The sequence below is a fragment of the Vidua chalybeata genome, chromosome 15, assembly GCF_026979565.1.
Source record: "Vidua chalybeata isolate OUT-0048 chromosome 15, bVidCha1 merged haplotype, whole genome shotgun sequence".
NCBI lineage: Eukaryota > Metazoa > Chordata > Aves > Passeriformes > Viduidae > Vidua > Vidua chalybeata.
Window position 1 is genome coordinate 17,805,257 of NC_071544.1, and position 26,995 is coordinate 17,832,251.

The 26,995-nt window shown below is 47.8% G+C and overlaps 1 protein-coding gene across 4 annotated transcripts in view; it reads right to left on the reverse strand.

Annotated features, from left to right (window-relative positions):
- The window catches only part of NR3C1 (nuclear receptor subfamily 3 group C member 1), a 68,339-nt gene that overhangs the window by 13,648 nt on the left and 27,696 nt on the right, over positions 1–26,995 (reverse strand). For all 4 annotated transcript variants that reach the window (XM_053956376.1, XM_053956375.1, XM_053956377.1 and 1 more), the window contains 4 exons: positions 14,390–14,553; positions 10,434–10,550; positions 5,131–5,409; positions 2,559–2,703 (listed from right to left, as the gene is read on the reverse strand). In XM_053956376.1, coding sequence (XP_053812351.1) covers positions 2,559–2,703; positions 5,131–5,409; positions 10,434–10,550; positions 14,390–14,553 — 705 coding nt within the window. The remainder of the gene's footprint in view (positions 1–2,558; positions 2,704–5,130; positions 5,410–10,433; positions 10,551–14,389; positions 14,554–26,995) is intronic.

A 26,995-nucleotide genomic window follows, 5' to 3' on the forward strand; every position in this document is an offset into this window, starting at 1 on the left:
ACCCCACTTGTTGTTTTGCTACTCACAGCCAGCAGCACAGCCACCCTGCATGGCACATGAGATCAGGAGGACAAACGCGTGACCTCGCTCCTCCCAGCAAGGAGCTGCAGTGACGAGCACGGAACCAGAGACAAAATCCTGGGGCCCAGGACTTCCAGGAACTTCTGCCTCCAGCTGGACAGCAATTAAATGGCATCTGCTACTCGAAGAACACCACTGTGCACTGTCACTGTGCTCACTGTAATTTCGGGCACCCTGTGACATACCCAGAGGACGAAAGCTGAGACAGAAGCAGTGCCAGTTCCAGCAGGGCATGTTTTCAATCACAAACTGGGGAAACAGTTATACAACACTGCAAAATCACAGGTTTAAACCCTTTCCAAGTACTAAATAATGGCCTAAAGCCTAAGATTTATTCAGCTGCCAAACTTTTCAGCAGCTTGAATCAAGTTTCATGTGTATGTGTATAAAAACATGTATAATATATATAAAATTGCCAGCTAGTATAGACATACCTCCATAAAAAATAAGTAAATTACAGGAGTACAGACATAAAAGTGGAATATTCAATAAATATTAAATTTTTAGGAGAAGACTGAGCAAATGACTAACATGCCAGTTTAAAACATAAGAAGAGAATTTAATCATCTTTCCTACCACAGACTGTGAGCTACTGGGTGTTGCTACTCCATGTAAGTAGCAGTAAATACACAGGAACACACTGGACAGGGCTGGCACAAGGATAAATGCATGAAGGACTGATGCTGCTCAGATGCTTGAGCAGATACACGAGGCTAAAGAAAGTCTAATTAATCCCATTAAGAAATCAGTCAGGAACTGCAGCTCTGTCCAAGTGAACCGCCGAGTCTCGGGGAGATGGAGTTTCCCTTTGTGAAGCTGAAGACACTGAACTGCACTCAGCATTAAGCCCTGAAAGCTCACAAACAGGGTAAGTGGTTTCTAACCCCCCTGTAAAACCCCAAGAGAATTAAGCAGGAGTAGCTGCCCCTCTCTGCAGCCAGGGCAGTGCCCACTGCCCCAGGGGCAGCAGCTGCAGCCCCACTGCCAGCCCTCAGCCCACCTCCCCACGTGGGCACAGCTGATCACCCAAACCCAAGGGTGTTTATTTTTGTCTGCCTGCCCACAAGGTCCCTCCTGCAGGGCTCTCACGTCTCCCTTGGTGTCTGTCAGGTTTTACCCCGAGGTGGCTCTGTTTTATTGAGGGATGGGACATAAAAAGTTACGAGCAGAGAGTTTTATGGAGAACCTGTAGCTCACTGGAAGGAGCTGCAGTGCTCTGTCAGCTCAGTGTTTTATTGAAAACAAATGTCACTCTGATCTACAATTCACCAAACTGTAGCTGGAAGGAATTTGGGAATTACTGTTTGCTGTAACAGCATTCTCTTTCATTTCTGGGGGTTTTCAAGAGTTCCAACACCTAGCAGTGAAGCTCTGTGGTTTTGACCCACTGATAAAACAGCAGGAGACCTCTGAGTTACAGCAAATTAGATGTTATTACACTTAGTGACAACATCAATTATTTCCATTCCACCACATAGGAACTATTCTGCTCCAGGGACACATTCTTAGCACTTTAATAAACATAAGGACACAGATGGGCCCTCACCTGCCATCTCCTCCTCAGCCTTTAAAAAAAAATTATTATTATGAGGCAATGATTACAGTTTATAAAAGCCTGGATAAATATTTACAATGAAAAAAAAAAAAGCAAGGGGATAAATAAACATGAACTATAAATCGCTGATCCCACAGAAAATGTAACAATTATTATATTTTTTTAAAACACAGAAAGTATTTGAGAGATCTGATTTTGAAGTGAAATAGGACCAAAAATATTAAACTGTGCCAAAGCAGGCTAAGAGTATTGCCTCCATATGAAAATCAGAAAAAAGACACACGAGTAAGATCCAATCACCTCAACAATCTCAAATTCCCTCTTCCACAGCACAGAATTACTGCACAACACAAAGCTGGAAAAATACAAGGAAAACGATGTGTGGTGCAAGAAAATATACATTCAAACATTCCACCAAATTCAACTCTGCTTGAAAGCTGACAACAAAGTTCAACAAGCAAATATACATCAGGCAGGTTGTTCCACCTTTAACCTTGTCTTTTCAGCCCTAATTTCATCAGATCAGACAGAAATGTTTCACTCTGGCAAACTCATAGGGCCACACTGCCACTTTGATACACTAAACTGACAGAACATTATGCAATTTGCCAAACTTTTCTCTCCATCCTGGGCATATTTTTAGCTGTGACTGTGTTGGCTCTGATAAAATGAATGATTCTAGTGAATGGTGCAGGAACAGTCACAATATGGAATGTTAGAGCACAAACACCTCCCACAAAAACTTCTGGCTATAAATACACTTTAATATCTCAATTACCTTCCGTTTGACTTAGTGGCAAACGCAAAGCAAGCTGCTGGGGGGAAGCAAGTGGGGAAGGAGAGGGGCTGTGGGATGCCTGGGAGGATTCAGCAGCCCCGGATCCAGCCCAGGCACAGCCCAGCACTGGCAGCTCCTACTCACTCGTTAATGATCAGGTCTGGAGCAAAGCACAGCAGGTTGCCATTGGACTGCTTGTAGGATCTCCAGCCTAAAGCAAAAGCCATCAGGAACATCCAGGAGTACTGCAGAAGGGTCATTTGGTCATCCAGGTGCAAATTCCGGAAACCTGGAGAAACAGAAGTTACGGGGGGATGGTGTCAGTTGCAAAAAACAACAAAGGTCAAAAAAGTAGCACGGCTTGGAAAAGGAGCAGGGTTATGAGCAGCACAACTGTTGTGTTATCAGGGCACGGGTACTGCAGGGAGTAAAAGAGATGTAATATTAAAAAAAATCACAGTAGATGTGTGTGGTTATCTGGAACTGATGGTCAGTCAGATACATCACAAAAGGCAACAATTATAGTTCACATACACTGTAATTCACTGGGCTGCCTTCCAAAAATAACAGGGTTAGCTCCTTTTCATGAGAGCAGTCTGCTAGACAATAAATGGTTTAATATCAAATGTTGTTCTTATTCAACAACAATTGCACACCGAACCCACAAAATAAGTACCACACTAGTTACCAGCATGAACTGCTTCTAATCTCACACGTAGCATGGACACAGCCAACTGAACAGGGAGGAAATGAGTAAAACCTGACAATTGGTCCCTCAAAGAGTCTGAAAATGCCACCAGCTTTGGATTTGCAGCACCAGCTCATATCAGATCCAGCCTACACTTAACCAAGAAACCATCGTGCCATACGGAGCCATTATTAGAGCCTGAATACAAGCTGATTTTATCTATTTTTATGAAGCATTTGACATCTAAAGAGCTCATAACATCTGAAGAGCTGCTTCCTGAAGCTGTGCCAACAAGAGCCAGTGGATGAACGTGTAACAAACTTGGTGGGTCTAAACACAGCCCCTGGCTTTGGAGGCACCAGGAATGACCAGCTTCTGCCTCCAAGTTACAAAGAGAGGGTTTCAAAGTGACTCCAGTCTTTCTGGGTCAAACCTTGAAATCTGTGCTCAAATCCTCCCCAGGAAAAGGTTATTTTGAAATCCCAGCTAAAGGGTTTGGCAAGGAATGCTGGCGTGCTGTCAGCATGGCTGATGGGCTACAACAGGAGCAGGATATACAAATTAAACGCTCATGAGGAACCACCTCAGCAAACAAAAGAAAGGAGATAAAAATGATAAGAATAGTTGCTATTAATGTAGCTATTAACGAGAAGACTGGCATTTTCATTGAGAGCATAAGCTCTAACCTGAAGGGTTTGGCTAATTACAAACATCTCTGCTGAGCAGAGATGATGAACAGAGAAGTGTTTTATAAAATGGGATCTAAATCTGGATCTGGGAATACCAGATGGTCTCCCAGAAACCTGTCCCAGAAGGAAGTGTATGCATGTGAGCCTCTCCTTGAGCAGACTGAGCTAATTCAGCACAAAGTGCCCAGTGCAAACAGCCCTGCCACAGAATGCCAGAATCACTGAGGTTGGGAAAGTCCCCCAGAATCACTGAGTCCCACTGGTCCCACCTGCCCCACCTTGTCCACCAGACCCCACACAAACCTCTCCAGTCACATCTCTGCTGGATATAAATGTATTTGACTTTTCCAGCCTTTCTTTCCCACTGTTAATTTACTTCCCCTGCTCAAAGAGACACAGTTATGACTCATAAATCTCATTATCAGGATTTTTTCTTTTTTTTTTTTGGCAGACCTGTTCTGTGATGTTATTTTTGGGCAACCTATGCGTCATGGAGGTGTTTTTGCCAGGGATTTTGAGAACAGGTAGCAAACAGCACTGACAGGGGTGAGAGGGAGATAAACACTGGCCTTTGTTCTGTAGGAACAAACATCTTCAGCTCCCCTCGGCCCTGGCCTCTCCAAGACAGATGCCACGTGTCACGTCCAAGGCTGAGATCTGACATCACTTCTTCTGTGTCTCACTGTGTCCTTAGGTGGGAGCCAGAACAGCAGCAAACCTCCCCCTCTGCCCAGGTAAGAGTCAGTTTGAACAGAGCAGGAGAGAAAATAACACCTTGACTTCCACCCTGGAGCTGGACAGTGAGGGGGAGTGGGGAAAGATCCACCCATGAATGCAGACCCCTTGAGCCAGCACAGAGATGCTGGGCTGCAGAAGTCAAGAGAAGCTCATTGCTAAAAATATTCAAGAAATAATTGTTTAGTGCCCAGAGAAGCTGTGGATGCCCCTGGATCCCTGGAAGTGTCCCAGGCCAGGGTGGGCTCTGAGGTCCTTCCAACCCAAACCATTCTGGCATTCTGTGAATCTGAGGCACATCCAGACAGAGGTAAAGGCAGAGCTAATACAAAAAGTTCTCTGTAATACTTTAACAACAAATACCCATTTAAATAAGAATTTCAATATTCAGTGGTCAAAGTGTCCAAGTAAAATGACCTAATTAGTGGTAAATAAACGTTTGCATCTGCAATTTTTTTCTGCTTTTCTCCTCCGGAAGTCCCTGAGCCATGAAGAAGCCCCGACACTACCAACACTTCCCGTGTACAGCTTTGAAGGAAAAGAAGGCAGATTTAGGTTCAGCAGGAAGCCTGCAGGCAGCATTCCCTGTGTGCGTGTGCCTCACCTGGGATTGCCTTTGCCCACTTGACTGCAGCGACCACCTGGCGGCCGCCCAGCATGTTGAGCGTGGAGAGGATCCTCCAGCTGGAGTCGGGCAGGGAGCTGTCGTAGCCCGAGTAGAGCACCTCGGGCTCGATGACCTCGAGCAGGGACACCAGGGTGGGCGTCAGCTGCGGCAGCGAGGCGGGCACGATGCTCTTGCTGCCAGCCGCCTCCGGAGCCTCGCGCGCGCCCGCCGCGCCGCCCTGCTGCAGCCCCTTGATCTTCTTCTTCGTCTTGCGGGCTGCAAAGGGCGGGGAAGGCACAGGTGAGGGCTGGAAGTGACCACACAGGGATAAAAGCAGCAGAGGAAAGGCTGCTCTCCGCCCCGCACAGCTGGCAGCAGGGCAGCGAAACCTGCACGGCTTGCGAAGCCAGGACCTTCGCATTCGTGCCAAGTAAACTTCCAGTGAAAATAATACTTCATGTTTTAATAGAAGCCACATCTATGCCAATGCTTCAGAATGTTCAGTAATGTCTGCAGGTACCTCACGAGGCTGACCCTAAAATACAAGGCTCAATCCCATCGCTGGAAATATCTACAGGACTGCACCCTTTAAAAGTTCCTTTAAATAGCAAACATAGAAACTAGGCAAAAGAAAGGAAAAAAAATATATTTAATGGGTAAGAAGTTACTGGATCTCTCGAGCCAGGGAAAATGTTTTTTTTTTTGAAATGCTGGGCAGGAAGAACTTTTTCTCTTGCCAGCTCCCTTGCATATAAATCACTGCTGCGTAATTAAACCATAAAACTCATTCGCCAAATAAATAAAACATCACACAGAGATGTTAACTGCAAACTACAAAAAGCTGGAGCAACGATTTTATTAGCATCTTGTCCCTAATGGAGTCTCCTGCTTGGCTCTGGCTCTCCCGGATGCAGGCGGCCACACGGACCTCGCTGCGAAGGGAGACCAAAGGAGCCCAGCTCCTTCCCTGGGTGCCTCAGTTAATTAATTGATTTCTGCTCTGGAACTTCCGAGATAAATCTGCAGCCCGTAAAGGCATCACGTCATGTGGTCGTGCATTCCAAGTCGCTCCTGACCTGTTCAGAATCCCTGAGCACCCAAAATGCACCAAGCCCGCAGTGCCAGCACAGAAATCCCCCCCTGGACCCACTTCTCCCTCTGGCTGCAGCAGAGCCTTCGGAAATCAACTGCCAAAGACAAGGAATCCTCTACAGACCTTGGATAAACTGCATTTTCCCAAAGTTTTGTAGACCGGCCGCATGTGCCAAGCCTGCCATGAGGGAATAGCAAGAGTTGTTTCCTTGGAGCAAAGAGCTTCTTGTTATTCTCGTCTCAATTTTGAAATGGCTGCTTCAAAATCCTTTCATATTCTGGCTTTTTTTTTTTTTTGCCCCATTATCCGTGTTCTGAAGAGCAAATGAACTGCTTTGACTTAAATTTAGAAGCACATGCCTTCAGCTTCCTGCAGACACCTGGATGGAGTATTTCCAGCCCAGAAAGGCTGATAAAATTATAATCAAAATAAACCGATCTGATAAGACAAATTATTATGCAAGAATTTTTATTAGGCTGTTACCAGTCCTGACTTAGATATATAGTTGTACCTCACAAAAAAAAAGAAGAAGGTTGAGATAATGTATTTCTTTGCAATTAATTTTCAAATAGTAATAATAAAGACCACGAATTTAAAGCCAGCTCTTCAGGGCACGTTACAGGAGATAACCCCCACAGATAAACTCAGCATGCAGAGAAATGCATGCAGGATTTTCTGTTCAAAACAAACCAAACCCCCAGGCCCCAACCTCCTGCAGTCTGGCATCCACCAGGCTGCAGAGGCTTCCTCCTCCCTGCCTGGGGGCAGATGGCCGAGCACCTGAGCCAGGTGGGCGAGGGACCTGCCACCACCCCCGGCAGCCACACGGCCACCAGGCACTGCCCTCCTCAACTGGCAACCAGAACCAGCCCACTGCAGGCAGAGCAGGGCAAAGAATTAGCAAAAACTAAAGATTCCACAAAAAATTGAAATAAATTCCAAGTGAAGGCTGCAGAAAAAACCTAATTAACTGCCAAGTTTAACTGTAAAAAGCCAAAAAAATTATGAGACTTTTTTTTACAGGCATAGAACCTAACAATAAATCTTTTCTTCCAGCACATCACAAAGAGAGAGGGTGCCAAAGAACACCAATTAACAGTGGGAGCGGAAATGAGAACTCAAGGAAATAAAGGCTGGAGTACAAAATATCATCATTGTGCTGGGTAAATCTCTGGTACCTGCAGCTTGATAGTTTCATGTTTTTCCAGTCCCCTACGCCCCAAAAAATATGCACTAGAAAAAAGAAAGTTCCAGAAAGGGATGATATGCAGGGCCAAAAGGATGACTGATGGACTTGAGGCCTTTTCTAACCTTAATGATTTTGTGGTAAAAAAGACTATTAGAAAATTATCACGTGACTAGAAAGAGCCACTTTGAACTCAGGACGAGAATGGGTCAATTAAAATACTGCACGATAGAATGAACAAATGAATTCATTCATTTAAAAATAAATTTGTTTTCTACCCAATACCTAACAGTGAAATCCACTGTAGGTACCAGAAACTGAGAGCTACCCAAAACGGGACAGGCTCCTGGAAAAAGTCCAGCAGGAAGTCAGGTGAGTGCAAGGGGCCCAAGGACTGATGGGCTGGACACTGGGATCTCTTCTGACCATTCACTGGTTTGCTATAACCATTGTTCATGCACTGAGGATGCAGCTGGGGCCTTTTCAAAAAGAAATTACTGTCTAAAAAACATGCAAATTTAATTATCTTTTGAACAACAGTCATTCCTGAACTGAGACCCTAAAATAGACAAGATAAACTGGATTTTAGTCTGTTCTGCACTTTTTGCTGCCTCACAGTTTGCTTTTCTGCATGACCACTTCTCCATCTGTTCAGATCTGTCCCAAAATTCCTTGTTTTCAGGGTGTTTTTCACCCTTTCACACTACTCTGGGTTCTTCCATTTTGTGCTCCTGAGTTTCTAGATTCCTTTTCCCTCTCAGCCGTAAAAGCTTTCCTCTCCCCACCTTCTCCAACAACATAAAAAAAACCCCAAAATCCACCCTCCAAAACCTCACTGTTCTCTGGGATTCTCTGTGCCAAAATTGAGGCACGCCACGCTGGAAGGGCTCCGAGCCACACGTGGAGAAGGACAAGAGCCCGAGGCTCTCTGTGCTGCACAGAGGGCCAGGCTGCACCGGCCTGGGGCCACCTGGGCCAGGGGCTGCAGGAGCTCTGGGGACCTTCCCAGCCCAAAGCTCTCCACAATTCCCTGATCCCACGTCCTAGAGCCACAGGCAGCAACTCTGGTGTCCACTGGAAGTGATGTGGGAGGGAAAAGCTCACAGTGGGAGTACTAAACCTGAGTGTTAGAGTGTTCCTTACTGTGAGAGCACTTTTTCACAAAGGTAAATACATGAATATCACAGATGTATTTTGAAAACAACTTTGAAGAGAAAAAACCAGAAATCAACCTTAATCAAATTGCATTCTTTCCCACCTCAAAACCAAACCCGTGGGGTTTGGCATTATTTAAGGTGCCTTTAGGCTCTGCTGTTAGGTGTCCTTGCTCTCAGCCACACTGGCAGGGCAGTGACCTGTCCCCACGGACACCAGAAGTAGGCAAGAGGCCTGTCCTGCTCTGACCTCTGAAGGATGAGGTCCAGCCCACTGGGAGTGTCAAAAACCCAAATCCAGCTCCTGGGAGACACTCTCTGACCATCCACGGCCCTTGGGGATTTATTTCAGAAGCCACTACTGCAGGTTTTGGCTGTGGCCTCCCCTCCTGCACACAGATGATGACAACAGCTCAACAAAGGGAGCAGCCAGGTGCCAGCCTCCCCTGAGGGGGGATGTGCCTGGGAGGGCAGGTCCAGTCCCCTGCAGCCCAGGAGAAGTGGAGCTGTGTCCTCCCGAGGGAGGCTGGGAGCAGAAGAGGAAGGATGTGCTAACACAGACACCAGTCTGTGCTTCACTGATCTCTTTAACTTATCACTTACACCTCATCAAGGATGTTAGCACTGACTGAAATGAAATTCTGTTCATCCTTGGAGCTGACAAATACATCTTTGACATTTTTATTTTATCTGACAATTTTGATTATACACGTACTGCTAGGATAACTGCACTAGTAAGTGCTGCGTTAATCTCTGCTGCTCAGGGAAAAATAGCAAACATAAAACGAAGCTGACACTAATAAAAGTGTTTTATGCCATTTTACAACTGCTGATAAATCTCTGGTTGATGTGGCCTTCAGATTCTCAGGAGTCATTCAGGACTCAGCAGAGAATCATGTAGTGGTATGTTTAATTTAACCAACCTTTTCTAGAGAAATTTTGACAGATATTTAAGAAGTATCCACAGCATGAAAAAAAAGTATTTCAATTTTCCTCAGCTGGAAGATGTAACCCCATTCCCATCCCTGTGCTCCACGGTCTGTGTCAGGTCACTCAGGCAGCACACCCTCCTACAGGGGTTACCCCTCCCTCCAGGTGTTCTCCAAGAGTTCTGCTGTCCCACATTCCATGAAAAGGCCATGAGATGCACGTGCTGAGAGGAACGAAGGACAGCCCCTGTCTGTGTGCGTGACTCACTTGTGCTGAACACACAGAGCCAGCAAGTGAGCCCAGACAGGAGAGGCTGCAGCACCAACCCTGCTGTGTCTCGTTACAATGCCCACAGAACGCAGCACAGACCCAAGTTGCCCAGCAGTTGCCCCAGCAGTTGTCCCACCAGTTGCCCCATCATTGCCCCAGCAGTGCCCCAGTGTTGCCCTGGCAGTTTCAGTGCCCCAGAATTGCCCCAGCAGTGCCCCAGCAGTTTCATTGCCCCAGCAGTTACCCCAGCAGTTGCCCTGGCAGTTGTCCCAGCACTGCCCCAGCATTGCCCCAGCAGTTTCAGTGCCCCAGAATTGCCCTGGCAGTTTCCTTGCCCCAGAAGCGCCCCATCATTGCCCCAGCAGTGCCCCAGCAGTTTCCTTGCCCCAGCAGTGCCCCATCATTGCCCCAGCAGTGCCCCAGCAGTTTCCTTGCCCCAGCAGTGCCCCAGCAGTGCCCTGGCAGTTTCATTGCCCCAGCAGTGCCCCAGCAGTGCCCTGGCAGTTTCATTGCCCCAGCAGTGCCCCAGCAGTGCCCTGGCAGTTTCCTTGCCCCAGCAGTGCCCCAGCAGTGCCCTGGCAGTTTCATTGCCCCAGCAGTGCCCCAGCAGTGCCCCAGCAGTGCCCCAGCAATGCCCCAGCAGTGCCCTGGCAGCTGGCAGTGTTACCTTCCAGGTTCATGCCCGCCTGCAGACACTTGCGGTAGCGGCAGGCGGGGCAGTTCTTCCTGCGGATCTTGTCGATGATGCAGTCGTTCCTGCCGGCACACAGGTAGTTGTGCTGCCCTGGCACAAACACAGACAGACAAACGTCAGCTCCCCACGGCACAGACCCACTCAGCCCTTCCCTCAGTGACAGCCAGGACCACCAAAAACCTTCCCTTGCTGCACGGCGTGCCTTGCAGAAACATCCGTGCTCACCTGACTTCACCAGTCCAAACCCATTTCTCATGTTTAGATCTCAAAGCCAATACATTTAGGTAAAAATATTATTTTCTGTTTGTTAACACCAGGCAATTTCTGGTTTTAAAACTATTCCCCCTTGCATTTACCAAAACTGTCTTCTACAGCAGGTTTCCCATTTCTCTAAATAGCCTGACGTGAGACATAAATAATGTGCACAAACACGTTCTCAGAAAACACTTGTAAACATTTCTACAGAGCACAGACACAGCTTCATCAGCTGGACAGTCATAAAACCTTCCTGTAACTTACAGCCTCACCTGGACAAACCAAATTCTCTGACATTTTTATGGATTTGCAGATTCAGAGCAAAACTGGCCCTGAAAACATGACAAGTTTAAGTACATAAATTAAAATAACTGTATTTCTCAGCTGTTTAGAGCAGGGCAACAGAAGTATCTATTCTTAATTATATGAGTTATGTGAATGAATGTCTGAATGTAACTTATTTAGGGAAAGGTATTACCAAAGAATAGATCCTTCTCCCAGACAGGGGTCAAGGAGCATGTTTTTCCAGAGGGCAGAAAGCTGCAGCCTGGGCTTTTACTCTGTATTGCAAAGTACTGACAGTACAATATTGTGAGAAACAAACAGATTTTCCAAATACTGAGTTATTAACAACAGAGTCCAAGAGTTTCTCACAGGAAAACAGCTTGGAGAAGGAATTTCTTACAAGTCAGCTGTGAAAATTATGGGCATGCAGAGTTCATTCCTATGGCTTTGGCCAAACTTCTCCTGTGAAGCGTCTCAAGCTGATATTCCAAGGAATGTTTTTCTGAATGACCCCCCCCACCTCTTCCACTCGGGGAAGAGAAGCCTTCCTGACCCTTGTGCCAGCTTTGTGTTTAGTTAATTGAGACAACAGATCCTCCACTCCCCATGCTGGCTGCCAACAGCATCCTAACACACAGGAACACACAGGAAACTGATGCCCAAGTGGCAGCACTGCAGTGGAGCAGAGACAACAGCTCCACGTCCCTCCGTGCTGTTTGATGAGACCACAGCTTCACAGCTCAGTACAGACACTTCAGGTGAGGATGCTCCTGAGCTGCTCCATTCTGTTCCTAACCAAGAGCTTCCTCTCCACAAACGCTCGGTTTCTTTTATTTACTGCTCACCTATCCTTGCCTTTTCTAGGACCAAGCTACACTATTTCTTTGTATTACACCACACCAAAGCCTCTTGCCACATGACCATTTTGGGGGAGAATGAAGGGAAGCTGGTGCTCCATGCCCGCCTGCTGCCCAGGGACGTGCCAGAGGCCAAAGGAACGCGCTGCGGTTCTCTGTGCTGCTCAAACCCAGACACTGCACAAACACTCTGCTAAAAAACAGCAGTGAGCCAATGCAGCAGTTTCCAGGGGGTCTGGGGCACACTGGGGCATTTTTCAGAGGCTGGCCAATCCCATCCCCATCTCCATGCCCATCCCCGTGCTGCCCACAGCCCCGCTGGCGCCAGGGCTCTGATGCACTGTGGCACCAACAGCTCTGTGCCCATTTGAGCACAGCAGCCTAGAAAAAGGTTGGGAATTGCAGACAAAGGACTTTGGAAGATGGAATGGAAAGTGCTGACGAACAAGGCTGATCTGGAGCAGAGCAGGAGGGAGAGGTGCTGGGGAGTCTGCAGGGAGGGAGGTGTGAGGAGCTGGGGAGGATCCAGGTTGGGACACTGGGTGAAGGGCTGGGAGCTGAGCGGGGCTGGGGCTGGAGAAACTCAGTCACGAGGGCGCTGGGCTCTGAAACACCACAAATCAGAACTGGAAAATGCTCTCTCTGGCCAGCCTGGGCTCCTGAAGAAAAGGCCTGTCTGCCTGAAGAACTGCACATAAATCGACAGCTGCTGTCCCACCTTCACCCATCCTCTTCTCTGGTTTTACTCTTTGCTGAAAAAATGCACTTTATATTGACTTCCTAGACACTGACACTTCCAGTTTCTGTGACTATTTCTGTCATAGTACACAGGCCTGGAGGCAAAGGTGGAAAAAAGGGCTTTGGCTAAAGGCCGGATAATAAGTGTGCAGAGTCAGCTTGATCTGAGCACTAACAGGTGCCTGGCAGCCACTAATAAAAAGGATATTGCAGAAACAAATTCTTTTTACATGTGTTCCTAATAAGAAAAATGCCTATAAAAGATAAAACCAAATTGTTTGTTCCTTAAAGTGAGGACTAGGACTAAGGGATCCTGGAAGCAGTCCTGCAAACACCCGTGTCATTGAATGGAAGGGTTTAGGGTGCTCAGGCCTTGGTGCTGTGGCCCAGCTGACATGGTGGTGATCAATCAAAGGCTCGACTTCATGAACTTGGAGGTCTTTTCCAACCTTAATGATTCTGGGATTCTGTGAAAAGTGGGATAATTTGTGGCACAGTCAAAATGGAAGTGGAGGTGAGCCTTGAGGAACTGATTGCCACAAGCCTGCTTACATTTTTAGTATCAAAACAGTTGATTTATGGTGTGCCAAACCCAAAAGGAATCACTGGGGTGATTCCTTCCAGTATCAATACTTTTGTGATTTATTTAAGCTTGAGAATAGGCAAACCCATGGCTATGGCACCTCTCCAGCTGCCCTATAAATTGTCTTCTGAGGGATCTCTGGTGACCATGTTTTAACCAAAGGTACAGATGATTGTTTGCTTTGCACGTGAGCTCATACTGCCTTGTTATACTTCAGCTGCCACAGAGCCAACACCCCTTTGTGACCAGCAGAAACCAGGACATGAGCTTGACTTCCCTGATCCCTCCGAGGGGCTCTGCCCTTCCATGGAGCTCCCCATGGCACCGGTGAGCCAGGAGCTGGGGGAAGTGCTGCTTCTGGGGGCTGAAGGGTGGCTTGTCTTTGTCAAGTGTCAGCAGAAAGAGCCTGCTTCAGCGAGGGCTGCACGAGGAAGGCACAAGACAGGAAACCCTGAGGGCCAGAACTAAGAATGATGTTCTTCAGACCTAAGGAATCACCATCTTCTCAGAAACACTGGAAATATGCTCCAGTTTTTCTGCATGTGATACTGAAGCACAGTCAGATCTTGAGGTACAAGCTAGTCCCTTACAAAATGGCTACTGACGCACCCAAAAATCACACAGCCCTTATTCACGTTAGTTTTCCATCATCTCTGTTTTCCATCATGATTTTCTCTAATCACAACGAGACAGAAATCTCAGTGATCCAATCCCACACGCGTCCCTGGTACCCAGTGTCCCTGCAAATAACACCCAGGGACATGGATGCAATTCAACCAACATTGTTTACAGGAAAACTACAATAACCTCACACACAACAGATTTACCAAGTTCCATGTAAGTTTTCTACACAAACCAACTAACCTTAAATTGAAAAATCACAACCTTTACAAATCTATTGCACACAGACAAATATCTGTATAAAAATGGGACAAATAAACAAAAACAACAGTGAAAGAAAATGAAAGAGACAAAAGCCAAAACAACAATAAATTCTTTTACACAGAGTGAATGGGAGCATTTTATCAATGTGAATGGAATCCATGCTTTGCATAATGCACCATTATCAATGTGATTTACTATGACAAGATCAGTGATCTAATGGATGGGATGTTCAGTAGGATTCTGGCAAAACCATGGATGCTGGGCTTGAAAATGGATGATGTGCGTGAGGATCTTATATTTATAAGCAGCAAACAAGCAGGTCCTACCTTCCACTGCCCTTTTGAAGAACACTTTGCAGCTGCCACACGTCAGGACACCGTAGTGGCACCCGGAGGCCTCGTCGGAGCACACCAGGCAGAGCTTGGGAGGTGGTCCCGTAGTTGTTGAGGTTGTGGATGGAGAAGAGCTTACATCTGACCTCATTCCAGGGCTGAAACAAAGCAGAAAAATACCTTTAATTGGGATAGAGGCGAGCGCAGGGCTCGTACCTGCCAGGAACAGCTTGTCCCCACCCTCGGTGGGGCAGTTCTGCACACAGAGCGCACCAGAAACAGTTAAACAAGGATTTCTGTAAAACCCCACTAAAGCTGTATGGATTTTTCACAGCCTATTTGGCTGCATCAAGATTCCTTCCCTTACACGTTTCTGAAGCCAAGTTTCTTGCACAATTATCCCAGCCTTTAAAATTGACTCTTTAAACACGCTCTTACTCCATATTGTTTCCATTACTGCCACATTCCCTGCAGTCTGCACAAGGGCTCCCTTCCCAGCACCACCACCGCCTTTCCTACTGGGATACTGTTATGCAAGAAGCTGTGCAAATTGGGCCATATAGCAACAAATATTCACAGCAACAAGTGATCCTTTCACCCCAGCAGTTTAGGAGAAGAGTGAGAAGTATTCCTCATTTCAGGACCTGGATGTAAACACCCAGCCCAGCTACAAACGAAGGATTGGTTTGTTAAGAAAAAAAACCCAAATCCCTCTTAGAACAACAAACAATCCTTCCTAATCACCTTGGAGCTGCTCCTAATCCTCAGGGCTGACCCAGCAGTGCTGGGCCAGAGCTCGGGGGCTGATTGTATAGAGCTCCATGGCACCCTTACAGACCAACCGTGACCTTACAGACCAACTACGATTTCATAGACCAACTGTGATCTTACAGACCAACCGTGACCTTACAGACCAACTGTGATCTTACAGACCAACCACGATTTCATAGACCAACTGTGATCTTACAGACCAACCACGATTTCATAGACCAACTGTGATCTTACAGACCAACTGTGACCTTACAGACCAACCGTGATCTTACAGACCAATCGTGACCTTACAGACCAACCACGATCTTACAGATCAACTGTGACCTTACAGACCAACCACGATTTCATAGACCAACTGTGATCTTACAGACCAACCGTGACCTTACAGACCAACCACGACCTTACAGACCAACCACGATCTTACAGACCAACCGTGATCTTACAGACCAACCGTGATCTTACAGACCAACCGTGACCTTACAGATCAACCGTGACCTTACAGATCAACCGTGACCTTACAGACCAACCATGATCTTACAGACCAACCACGATCTTACAGATCAACTGTGATCTTACAGACCAACTGTGATCTTACAGACCAACCGTGACCTTACAGACCAACCACGACCTTACAGACCAACCACGATCTTACAGACCAACCGTGATCTTACAGATCAACCGTGACCTTACAGATCAACCGTGACCTTACAGACCAACCATGATCTTACAGACCAATCGTGACCTTACAGACCAACCACGATCTTACAGATCAACTGTGACCTTACAGACCAACCGTGATCTTACAGACCAACCACGATTTCATAGACCAACTGTGACCTTACAGACCAACCGTGACCTTACAGACCAACCACAATCTCACAGACCAACCGTGATCTTACAGACCAACCACGATTTCATAGACCAACCATGTTCTCATACACCAACCATGATTTCATAGACCAATTGTGCTCTCATAGACCAATCGTGCTCTCACAGACCACCCAGGCACTGCCTCACAGCCCTGGAAAGGCCCAGCTGTTGAGTTCATCCACCTCCACGTGAGGAAGAACCTCCTTCCATGGAGGGTGGCAGAGACTGGCACAGCTGCCCAGCAGGTCATGGAGTGTCCCTCTCTGGACACATCCCAAACCCACCTGGACACGTTCCTGTGTCCCCTGCTCCGGGTGACCCAGCCTTGGCAGGAGGTAGGGCTGGATGATCTCCAGAGGTCCCTTCCAACCTCAGCTATTCTGTGATTTCCAACTAATTTTGAAACTCCTAAAACATGATTTCTATACTGCCTGCTTCATTTGAAACTGATTTTCACAGAAAATCCTGTTCACCAGGGTTCCAGCCACTCTCCAGATGAAGCTAGAAAAATGACACTTTTATTTAAGGTTTTGGTGCCTCTCCTTGGAAACTCTCCAGACCATCCACGTTCCCTGATGTGGGCTTAGCATTTGTATGTGGGATGGCTTTTGCATGGAAAATTCCTTTTCCCCTCCTAAAGGAAGTCTGACCAGATTTGGTCACACATTTAAAAAAAAACCCACAGCTCCAACACGCTCACGCAAACCTTAAAATTCCATCCCAAATTAAGACATTCCAACACCTGGGAGCTCTGCTTTTGCACAGGTCCATATGTCCCATCCCTAGAGTGCACCTGAGAGACATCCCATCAGTGAGCCAAAGGACTTTGCCACTGTGTTTGTCCTTTCCTATAGGGATTGAAGCAATCAAAAGACAAGGAGCAGGATCCTCCCACTCAAACACAGAGGGATCAAAGTCAAACCACAATAAATGTGTCAATGAAGTTCTCACTGTGACAGAAATGGAACCAGAAGGCAGAGAGAAGCGACAATTACTTGCGTTAGGGGGAAAAATGAGACAGCACAGGCAGGCAAAGACCTACGGGATGTGCAGACCCCCTAAAAGCAATGTCTGAGGTGGGGAGAAGCTGAGCTGTGTCTCAGAGCAGAGAGGGCTGGGCAGAAGAGAAAACACCACACAGGAACACAGCAACAGCTTCAACGTGCTGCAAGAGCAGTGGGAAGAGGAGAGCAGAGTAAGAGCAGAACAAGGGTGGTGCAAAGCCCTCAGTAGGAAAGGCTGGCAGCAGGAATGGAGGAGAATGAGTCAAACTTGAGGAAAAAGGGAAGAAAAAGGCCCCTCTTTTCCCAAAGGGAAGAATGCTTCTTTCCAGAACTTGGAAAAGAACTCAAATCTGTCACATCGCTCCTCGGCGTTCAGAAGTATCCGTGGAATGCTCGACACGTCTCCTCCGTGGCTCTGCCACGAGGCTGCCAGCCCCCACAACGCGTCTGTCAGCTGGAGCAGCGCTCACCGATGGGCTGCATCCCTGCCCATCAGCCACGGCACGGCTTTCCTGGCTTCTCCTGCTAATTACTCTTCTTCTAAAGAGCAGCGTGCTTTGATAAACCCCTCTGGCTGCACCAGGCCAGAGGTGCCCGAGCCCTGGCAGAACGGAATCCAAGCCAGTGGCACGCCTCCATGTCCACAGAACACACACCTGTAGTTACAGGCTCACCCTGCTTTCTGCCCTGCCTGCCTCAGGGGCACACACCTCTGGAACAGCTCTGGGAGGATGGAGGGGCACGGAACTGCCCGGCTGCAGCTCCTGGCTCTGCGGCTGCACGAGCTGAGACCTCATGGAAAGGAAGCTGAGGATTCACATCCGTTTCTGCTGTGCTGGCTCTGGCTCTGCTGCTCCGTGGAGATCTCAGAAGGAGCCCAGAGATGAGAGGAGAACCTCAGGCTTGAGAGCCAGCCTTGGTTCTTTGCTCTCTCACAGCTTTCCTGTCTGATCATCAGACAAGGAATTTTGACCTGAAAGCTTTGCTTGCTTTCATGTGATACACATATTACTTTCTTCTTTCATGTTTTTTTCCTTCTCTCCCCAGCTTACTGATACATTTGGAAAAAGAAATTTATTTCTCTACTTTTAGACTGTCATATGCAAAAAAAGCCAAATAAAAAACCCAACACTTACCTCAAATCCAAGCAATACTCCTTCTACAAGCAGCAGTCACTGTCTGGCTACTCTAAGATGCCTTATTTTCTCTAGAAGTTTAGGCCCAATAGCTCCTTTTCTAAGACCAAATATCTCAGATTAAACAATGAAGTACAGGCTAGAAGCTATGAGTTTAAATAAGGAATTCATAACTTGAGAACTTCGCTTCATTAAAATTATTAAAAAGATGGAAACATCTTTCTATGTATAGTTTTGAAGACAGCCAATTTAGATACAAAAATAAAACTCTTTATACATCTCAAATTTCTGACAAAAGCATTTTTAAGGAAGCATTCATCAGCTGTCAGGGAAACCATGACAGCGCCAAACATATTCCACTGAAACTTTTCAGTCACCTTTAATTTTTAAACAGGGCTCATTTTCTGCACCAGCACCACAGAAAATGTAATATGAGAAAGAAAACAGATGATATGACTTCTAAAACTAAAAATAAATGATTACATTGATTAATACAGCAGTAGCCAGCAATCTAATCCGGGCTGCAGGCATATCTTCCCAGCCTGGCTGTATCAGATAAGGGCAATATTTACTAACCGTGTGGAGAGCTGCCAGACAGCACCAGGAGGGATTGCAGGGCAGCAGGGCTCCTGCAGCAGCCACAGCTAACCAGGCTGACATTTCATAGAAACCTCTCCCCTATAAAGCTATACACAGCAACAGGCAAATGACCACTTCCTAAGGAAGAGGTAAGGCAGGGAAATTACACTCTGAGATAATATAATAATGGAGTATCTTTCAGTATTTACAGAAATTGCTTTCAGCTCAACAAAACCCTAATAAACTGCGAGTCTTATCTAGATAAAAGAAAAAAATCAAGCAGCACAGATGAGAGAGGGAAAAACCTCCCAGTTTTCAGAGTTCCAAATCGGTAAAAATTTGATTAAATTTCATTTTGGGAGGCAAGGTATTGGTATGGGGTACTAAACTGAGTACATTCCCATGTATTTTTCAGAAATTATTAATATATAATCTGATTTTATTTATTTGTACAGGTGTGCTTATCATTGCCAGTCAATGGAACATAAGGGGGCAAAATGGGAAACCTTGATGAAGGGGGTGAAACGGGAATTTTAATGAAGTGGGCAAAATGGGCTTAACGAAGATGCGGCCCCAGTAACGAGCTCTGCAGAAATCAAGCTGTTTAACTAAAGCCACTGCAGGGTTAATCATTCACCAGACACTTCTACCCCGGCTCAAGGGTCACCTGCAGCACCTGGGAGGGTGTGGCAGCGGCGCTGGGGAGGGCTCCTGGCCCGGGGTCCTGCTGGGGGATGGACACAGCACAGCCTGGGCAGCAGGACACACGGACAGGGACACAGGGACAGGGACAGGGACACATGGACAGGGACACACAGACAGGGACACACAGACAGGGACACAGGGACAGGGACACAGGGACAGGGACACAGGGACAGGGACACAGGGACAGGGACACAGGGACAGGGACACACAGACAGGGACACACAGACAGGGACACAGGGACAGGGACACAGGGACAGGGACACAGGGACAGGGACAGGGACACATGGACAGGGACACACAGACAGGGACACACAGACAGGGACACAGGGACAGGGACACACAGACAGGGACACAGGGACAGGGACACACAGACAGGGACACATGGACATGGACACAGGGACAGGGACACAGACACACAGACAGGGACACACGGACAGGGACACATGGATACACGGACAGGGACACACAGACAGGGACACAGGGACAGGGACACACAGACAGGGACACACAGACAGGGACACACGGACAGGGACACATGGATACACGGACAGGGACACACAGACAGGGACACAGGGACAGGGACACACAGACAGGGACACACGGACAGGGACACAGGGACATGGACACAGGGACAGGGACACAGACACACAGACAGGGACACACGGACAGGGACACAGGGACAGGGACACACGGATACACGGACAGGGACAGGGACACAGGGACAGGGACACAGAGACAGGGACACACGGACAGGGACACACAGACAGGGACACATGGATACACGGACAGGGACACAGGGACAGGGACACATGGATACACGGACAGGGACACAGGGACAGGGACACAGGGACAGGGACACAGAGACAGGGACACACGGACAGGGACACACAGACAGGGACACAGGGACAGGGACACACGGACAGGGACACACAGACAGGGACACAGGGACAGGGACACAGGGACAGGGACACACGGACAGGGACACACGGACAGGGACACACGGACAGGGACACACGGATACACGGACAGGGACACACGGACAGGGACACACGGACAGGGACACATGGACACACGGACAGGGACACACGGACAGGGACACACGGACAGGGACACACGGACAGGGACACATGGACACACGGACAGGGACACACGGACAGGGACACACGGACAGGGACACATGGATACACAGACAGGGACACATGGATACACAGACAGGGACACACGGACAGGGACACAGGGACAGGGACACACGGACAGTGACACAGGGACAGGGACACATGGATACACAGACAGGGACACATGGACAGGGACACAGGGACATGGACACATGGACAGGGACACATGGATACATGGACAGGGACACACAGACAGGGACACAGGGACACAGACACACGGACAGGGACACATGGATACACAGACAGGGACACATGGACAGGGACACATGGATACACAGACAGGGACACAGGGACAGGGACACACAGACAGGGACACACGGATACACAGACAGGGACACAGGGACAGGGACACACGGACAGCAAGCACCAGGCTCTGGCCCTGCCCCAGCCATGGCCACGGAGCAGATGCAGGGGAGGAGGGAGTCACAGCGTGGAGAAATAACCTTGTCCCAGTGCAGGGGGCACTGCTGAGGAGAACATCTGCTGGGCTCTCTTCTTCTTCTCTTTGCTGTGAAGGGCAGAAATGCCCCGCACACAGAATGGGCACAGCCCCACACGCTGAACCCAGCAGCACTGTAATGTAACTGAAGAAATACAGCACCCTCGTTACTTTGCATTATTAAATGAAAATCACGAAATGAAATGAAAATTACTAAATGAAAATCACAAAAGTATTGAGCTTCCAAGAGCGGGTTTAGATTAGACCTTGGGAAGAAATCCCTCCCTGTGAGGGTGGGCAGGCCCTGGCACAGGTGCCCAGAGCAGCTGGGGCTGCCCCTGGATCCCTGGCAGTGCCCAAGGCCAGGCTGGAAGGGCTGGGAACACCTGGGACAGTGGGAGGTGTCCCTGCCATGGCAGGGGAGGCACTGGATGATCCTTAAGGTCCCTTCCATGAGTCTGTGATCCTATGAAAAACAACTCTAGTGAGACAATGGCAAGGAGAACACTTTCAGGAACCAAAATTACTGATCATTTCCAGCCTACAGCCTGCACCCCTTTCCACCAGTGTGTGAAAGGGATGGCCAGCCTGGATCACATGCTGTCCAAACAGGAGGTCACTGCTGACACACCCAGACACCAAAACGTGGCCTGCCACACATCAACGGACTCCTAAAAGCAAGTTACTTATTGGTGTAAGTGGTATCACCAAACTAAGAGTAAAGAAACCATTTTCAATGTCATTGCCATCTGGGCCTCCTCCTTATCTTCCAGCAATGAGAACAATGTAAACACTAGGCTGTGGACACTGCCTGATTACATTTTTTGAATTGTTTATTTATTTCTTCATTAACTAGAGAAACTATTAATTATTTTTATATCCTCTTAGGCAGGGAAGTAGTCTTGAGTTCAAGCAGGAAGAAATTTTAATCCAAGACTGTTGACATTAGACTCGTCATGACTATTGAAATAGAACTGTGTTTGCCAATTTGAAATAATTCCAGAAAGGCATTTTGCTGTGAACCTGAACCATTAGTTTCTTCTGTCTCTTGAAATGTTTTCACTTCATTTTGAAGAGAATGAGAATTGGTAAGAACCCAGGTTTTCCTCCCGGGCTGCCTGAACTCTGCAGACACAGAGCCAGCCCTGGCTGGCTGGGTGCCACAGAGGGGGCACAGAGCCACTGCAGAGGCACAAAGCACATGGTGACAGACCCCAAGCCAAGGTGTCCTGGGGTGCTGACTGCTCATAGAGCCACAAATCCTCCCTCACATAACTTCCTTACAGACCCACCCATTCTTCAGTTCTCTTTCCTATTTTCTGTTTGAAATGGAGGCCTGGATGGTTTCGGTAGGAGTGCAGGTCTTGACGACAAGCACGTCCACAATGATGCCGTAACAAATGAAAAATCTACTCTGGAGTATTTAACCACAGCCTGTAAATAAAAGCCCCCAGCATTTCTGGTTTCCAGCTGCTCTGAGAAGCAGGACGATTAACACGGTTTCCTTTATCGCACATCCAGATAAACACTGTATTAAAAACCCCGATAAGCCAGGAAATCAGATTTTGAACTAACGGTCTCGTTTCGTGCAACATGCCTATGACACGGCCCAGATAATGCCACCGTGAGGGATGTGTCACTCCGGAAGGCCACGGCCGAATTTCCTTCACTGCCAGAGCCAGAACCTCACGGCACAGAAACTCCTGGTGGGCAGGAACTGTCCCTCCTCTTGACCCTGCCACAGAAAATATTGCTGGGGGCTGCCACGGTTCTAACAGAAACATTTAAAACACGAGAGACGCGTCAAGCAGCAAATCCTCGGGATCATCCCCCACCTGCAGAACACCCCGTTTACCATCCCGTGCCACAGCTAAAGCTGGCTGCAGGACTCGTGGGTTTGCAGAGTCAAACAAAGGCTGCTGGCAAATGCCAACAGCACGGAAGGAGAGGAGGAATCTGCAGGTTGCCCACAGAGCACGCGGAGCACGGCCGCTCCGGCAGCCGCGGCTCCCCACGGAGCGCCCAGCCCTCCCCTCGCCGCGGCTCTGCCCAAATCCCCAGAGCATCCCGCCGAGCTGGGCTCTCTGGAGGCACCGAGGAGCCGCCGGCAGTTCCAGAGGCACCGGCCCCGAGGCCAGCCCTGGCCCTGCTGTGAAATGGCGCCCGCTCCCATCTTGGCATCACCGGGAGCGACGCCGGAGCGGCCGCGCGCCCGCTGGAGCCTCTCCAGAACGTAAAGGTTTCAAGGGCACAGGCAAAGCTTTCTTGGAATGGATAAATGGTAATTGATGTTGCAGCTGCAAGCTCAGCCAGAGCTCTTGGGATTTCAAATGTACTACAGACCTAAAGCATTTATGGCCAGAATATGATAATTAAATTATATGTTCTAAACTTTTATATTTATTACAGTGCTCCAGTAAAGCAGCCAAAAAGTCTTACCTTCAAGGGTAGAATTCATTTCTATATGAATCAATTTAGACATACTTTTCCAAAGCTTTGTGCTGCTTTTTAAATCTCATTCACCCTTCCTTCCCTAAATAAAGAGGCACAAAAAAAAAAAAGACCCAGACAGAAGCCAGCACCTCTGTACTTAAATACAAACTTTACATAAAAATATGGAATCAAATTATCCTGGGCCATACAAATTGCTTATGCTTTGCTGGATGACAAAAAGCCTGTATTTATAGCCTGTGGATCATCTCAAACCTGAAGGCACAGGGACACACTCCGTGCTCACAGACTGAGGTGAGCCAGGACCAGGGCAGCTGCAAAACAATGCACTCTACAGTAAAGTGCAGAAGTCTGAGTAGAATTAGATTTTTTTTTTTTTTTTTTTTTTAATTTTCAGTGCATCCCAAGAAATGTCTCAGCCTGGAGAAAAGGAGGCTCCAGAGGGACCTTGTGGCTCTGCACAACTCCCTGACAGGAGGGAGCAGCCAGGTGGGATTTGGCATCTGCTCCCAGGGAACAGGGACAGGAGGAGAGGAAATGTCCAGAAGCTGGGTCAGGGGAGGCTCAGGGTGGACATCAACAGGAATTTCTCCATGGAAAGGGTGGCTGGGCATTGGAAGGGGCTGCCCAGGGAGGTTTGGATCCCCATCCCTGGAGTGTCCAAGGCAGGGCTGGAGGTGGCACTCAGGGCTCTGGGCTGGGGACAAGGTGGGGATCAGGCACAGCTGGGACTCGATAACAATAAAAGTCTTTTCCAGCTTCTGTGGGTTCTGTTTCAGATCTCAGCATCCCCAGAGCTGCTTTACCTTTCTTGGAAGCAGGCTTTTCATTTTCTGAACCTTGCAAACTCACCAAGAGCCAAGATACTGCCCAAAAATGTGTTGTGTTAACACTGACCCTTTAACACACCAACTCCATGGGCCAGCACTGGAATTCAACAGCAGCAGAACTGCACTGAGACTGAGACTGCAGTGATCACAAGAGATTCATGAGCTCAGAGCAGCTCACAGCATTTTGGCTCTTCCTCCACAGTCAGCATAGATCGGATCTGACCCCTTATTCCAGCACACATTAATGTTGTAGCAGAGGAACTGAACTTAAAATATTAAACAGGACTTGTTCCATTAATGACCTCAGCGTGAGCCGTGTCCAGTGCTCGTGTCAATCACAGGACTGTGTGCAGGCTGCCAAAGTGATGCTGCTAGGAAAGGAGAGAGGCATCTGGAAAGCTGATTCTAACATACATGGAAAAATATTAATGATAGAGAAAGAAAGGCAGTAAAAGATTAAACTAAACTGCAGTAGAATCACAGAATCCCAGAATGACGTGGATTTTAAAGGATCTTAAAGACCCCCCGCCATGGGCAGGGACACTTTCCAGCATCCCAAGGTGCTCCAAGCCCTGTCCAGTCTGGCCCTGGACACTTCCAGGGATCCAGGGGCAGCCCCAGCTGCTCTGGGCACCTGTGCCAGGGTCTCCCCACCCTCAGTGTCCCATCTAGCCCTTCTCCCTGACAGTAGGAAGCCATTCCCCTTTGTCCTGTCACTCCTTGTCCAAAGTCCCTCTCCAGCTCTCTTGGAGCCCCTTTAGGCACTGGAAGGGGTTTCAAGGTCCCTTGGAGCCTTCTCCAGGCTGAAAAGCCTCAAAGCTGCAGTATAGTCCTTCCACAGTCAAATAACCATCGAGATATAAATAAATTTCGACTTGTAAATTTGGAAGTTCATTTCTCCTATTCTGAAAAAACCCAATAAAATCAAGACTCTCCTGCTGCCAGTGGAACAGTGGTCTGGACCCAGAGTTGTACCAACGTGGACACACAGACTTATTCACCAGCTCATGCTTTTAGCTGCACTACAGAGCTAATTCCTGCTTTACAACAACAAAAATCAGAAGAAATATAAAGAAAGAAACTAAAAGTAATGTGACTCAAACACAAACAACAGAGCAGAAATAGCACCTTAACAGAGCAGGAAGAAGGAGAGGAGAAGGGAAAGATGGAGAGGGGGCAAGAGAAGCAGAAAGGAATGCCTTTTCCTTCATTCCTCCTCCAGCCCTTCCAGGAAGCTCTGTTCAGAGGGGAAGTGACACTGAAGCAACTGAGGCTGCTGAATTCCTCAGAGCACAAAGCCCATTTCCCATTTCCCCGTTTCCCCGTCCCTCTGGAGGGAGCCCTGCAGGACACGAGGGGTCCTCCCCGGCACGGGCTCTCTCAATGGGAGGCACACATTCACACGTGCAGCACTCCAGCATGGAATGTTAACCAACGTGCTGCACTCCGGGCTCTGCTTCAGTGCAGATCCACGGAGAACAGGGACGGGGACCGCTGCCAACTTTAGGCTTTGGCCTCGGTCCAGTTGGTGCAGGGCCAGGATGACTTGGTCGACTGTTGAGTCATCGGTTGGTTCAATTGACATTATTTTACATTTGACTGGTTATTGTTCTTTAAACTTTGAACAGAAGTCCAGAAGCTCAAAAAACACCAGTGGACCAAAAAGAAAGCGGCCAAAACAGAGTTTAAACAAGGCATGTAAGCAAGAAAAATGCTCTCCTTAAATGACAATTGCTTTTAGCAGAAACTACTAAAAAAATCACAATCCTCTTGTGGTTTAAAACATGTCTGTGATATTCCCAATATCTGTAGGAAGGAAAGCAAACATTTTCCCCCAAAATAAATCAACCGGTGAAGGAGAACTGTATTTTTAACAGCAGAATATTCCTGAAATTTTGGATGGGCGTTGGGCACACTGGTCATTTGCTTCAGCCAATGCTCAACCTACAACTGAAAATGAAAAGATTTAACCCCCAGAAGTTATTCTTCAGCATGGAAAACACCTTCTGTTTGGCAGAAGCGAAGCCCATGAACTGTAGTGGTTTGTTTCCACGTGGATGTGACATGAAGTGAGCTTGTTACACAGATAATTTGCATTTACCAACAGGAATTTGTACTGAAGGTTCATTCCTGTTGTTTTCAAACTGTTTACTAAACTCACTGTGTTTCCACGCTCATTTCAGGTATGCATTCAGTACGTTTTCATCTCCTGAGAGGGAAATTCATTGTTATATCCACTTATTTTCATCACCAGCTAAAGAAATCGCCGAGGAGGAGCTTGAGCTGGCTTTAATGAGCAGTGGGAAGGGAGGCTGGGCTTTGCTACAATAAACCCGCCAGGACGGAATCAGCTTTCGTGACGGCTTCCAAGAGCGTGAAAAACAAACAAAAACCAATAAAAACATCATATCCTGGGTACTTTGCTGGAAGACAGAAATACTTGTGATGCTTTTGAGATCTTACTCACAAGGATGACGACTGCACGCTGCTGTCAGCGCCACGGGCCCGAGCCCAGGTGCAGCCCCAGCCCGTGTGGATTATGTTCCCCAGTTAGTCATGAGCACTAATGTCACTTCAAAGGGTAGAGATTCTTCTTTACCATCTTACTGAGGGAACGGGAATTCTTGCAGGAAAGACAAG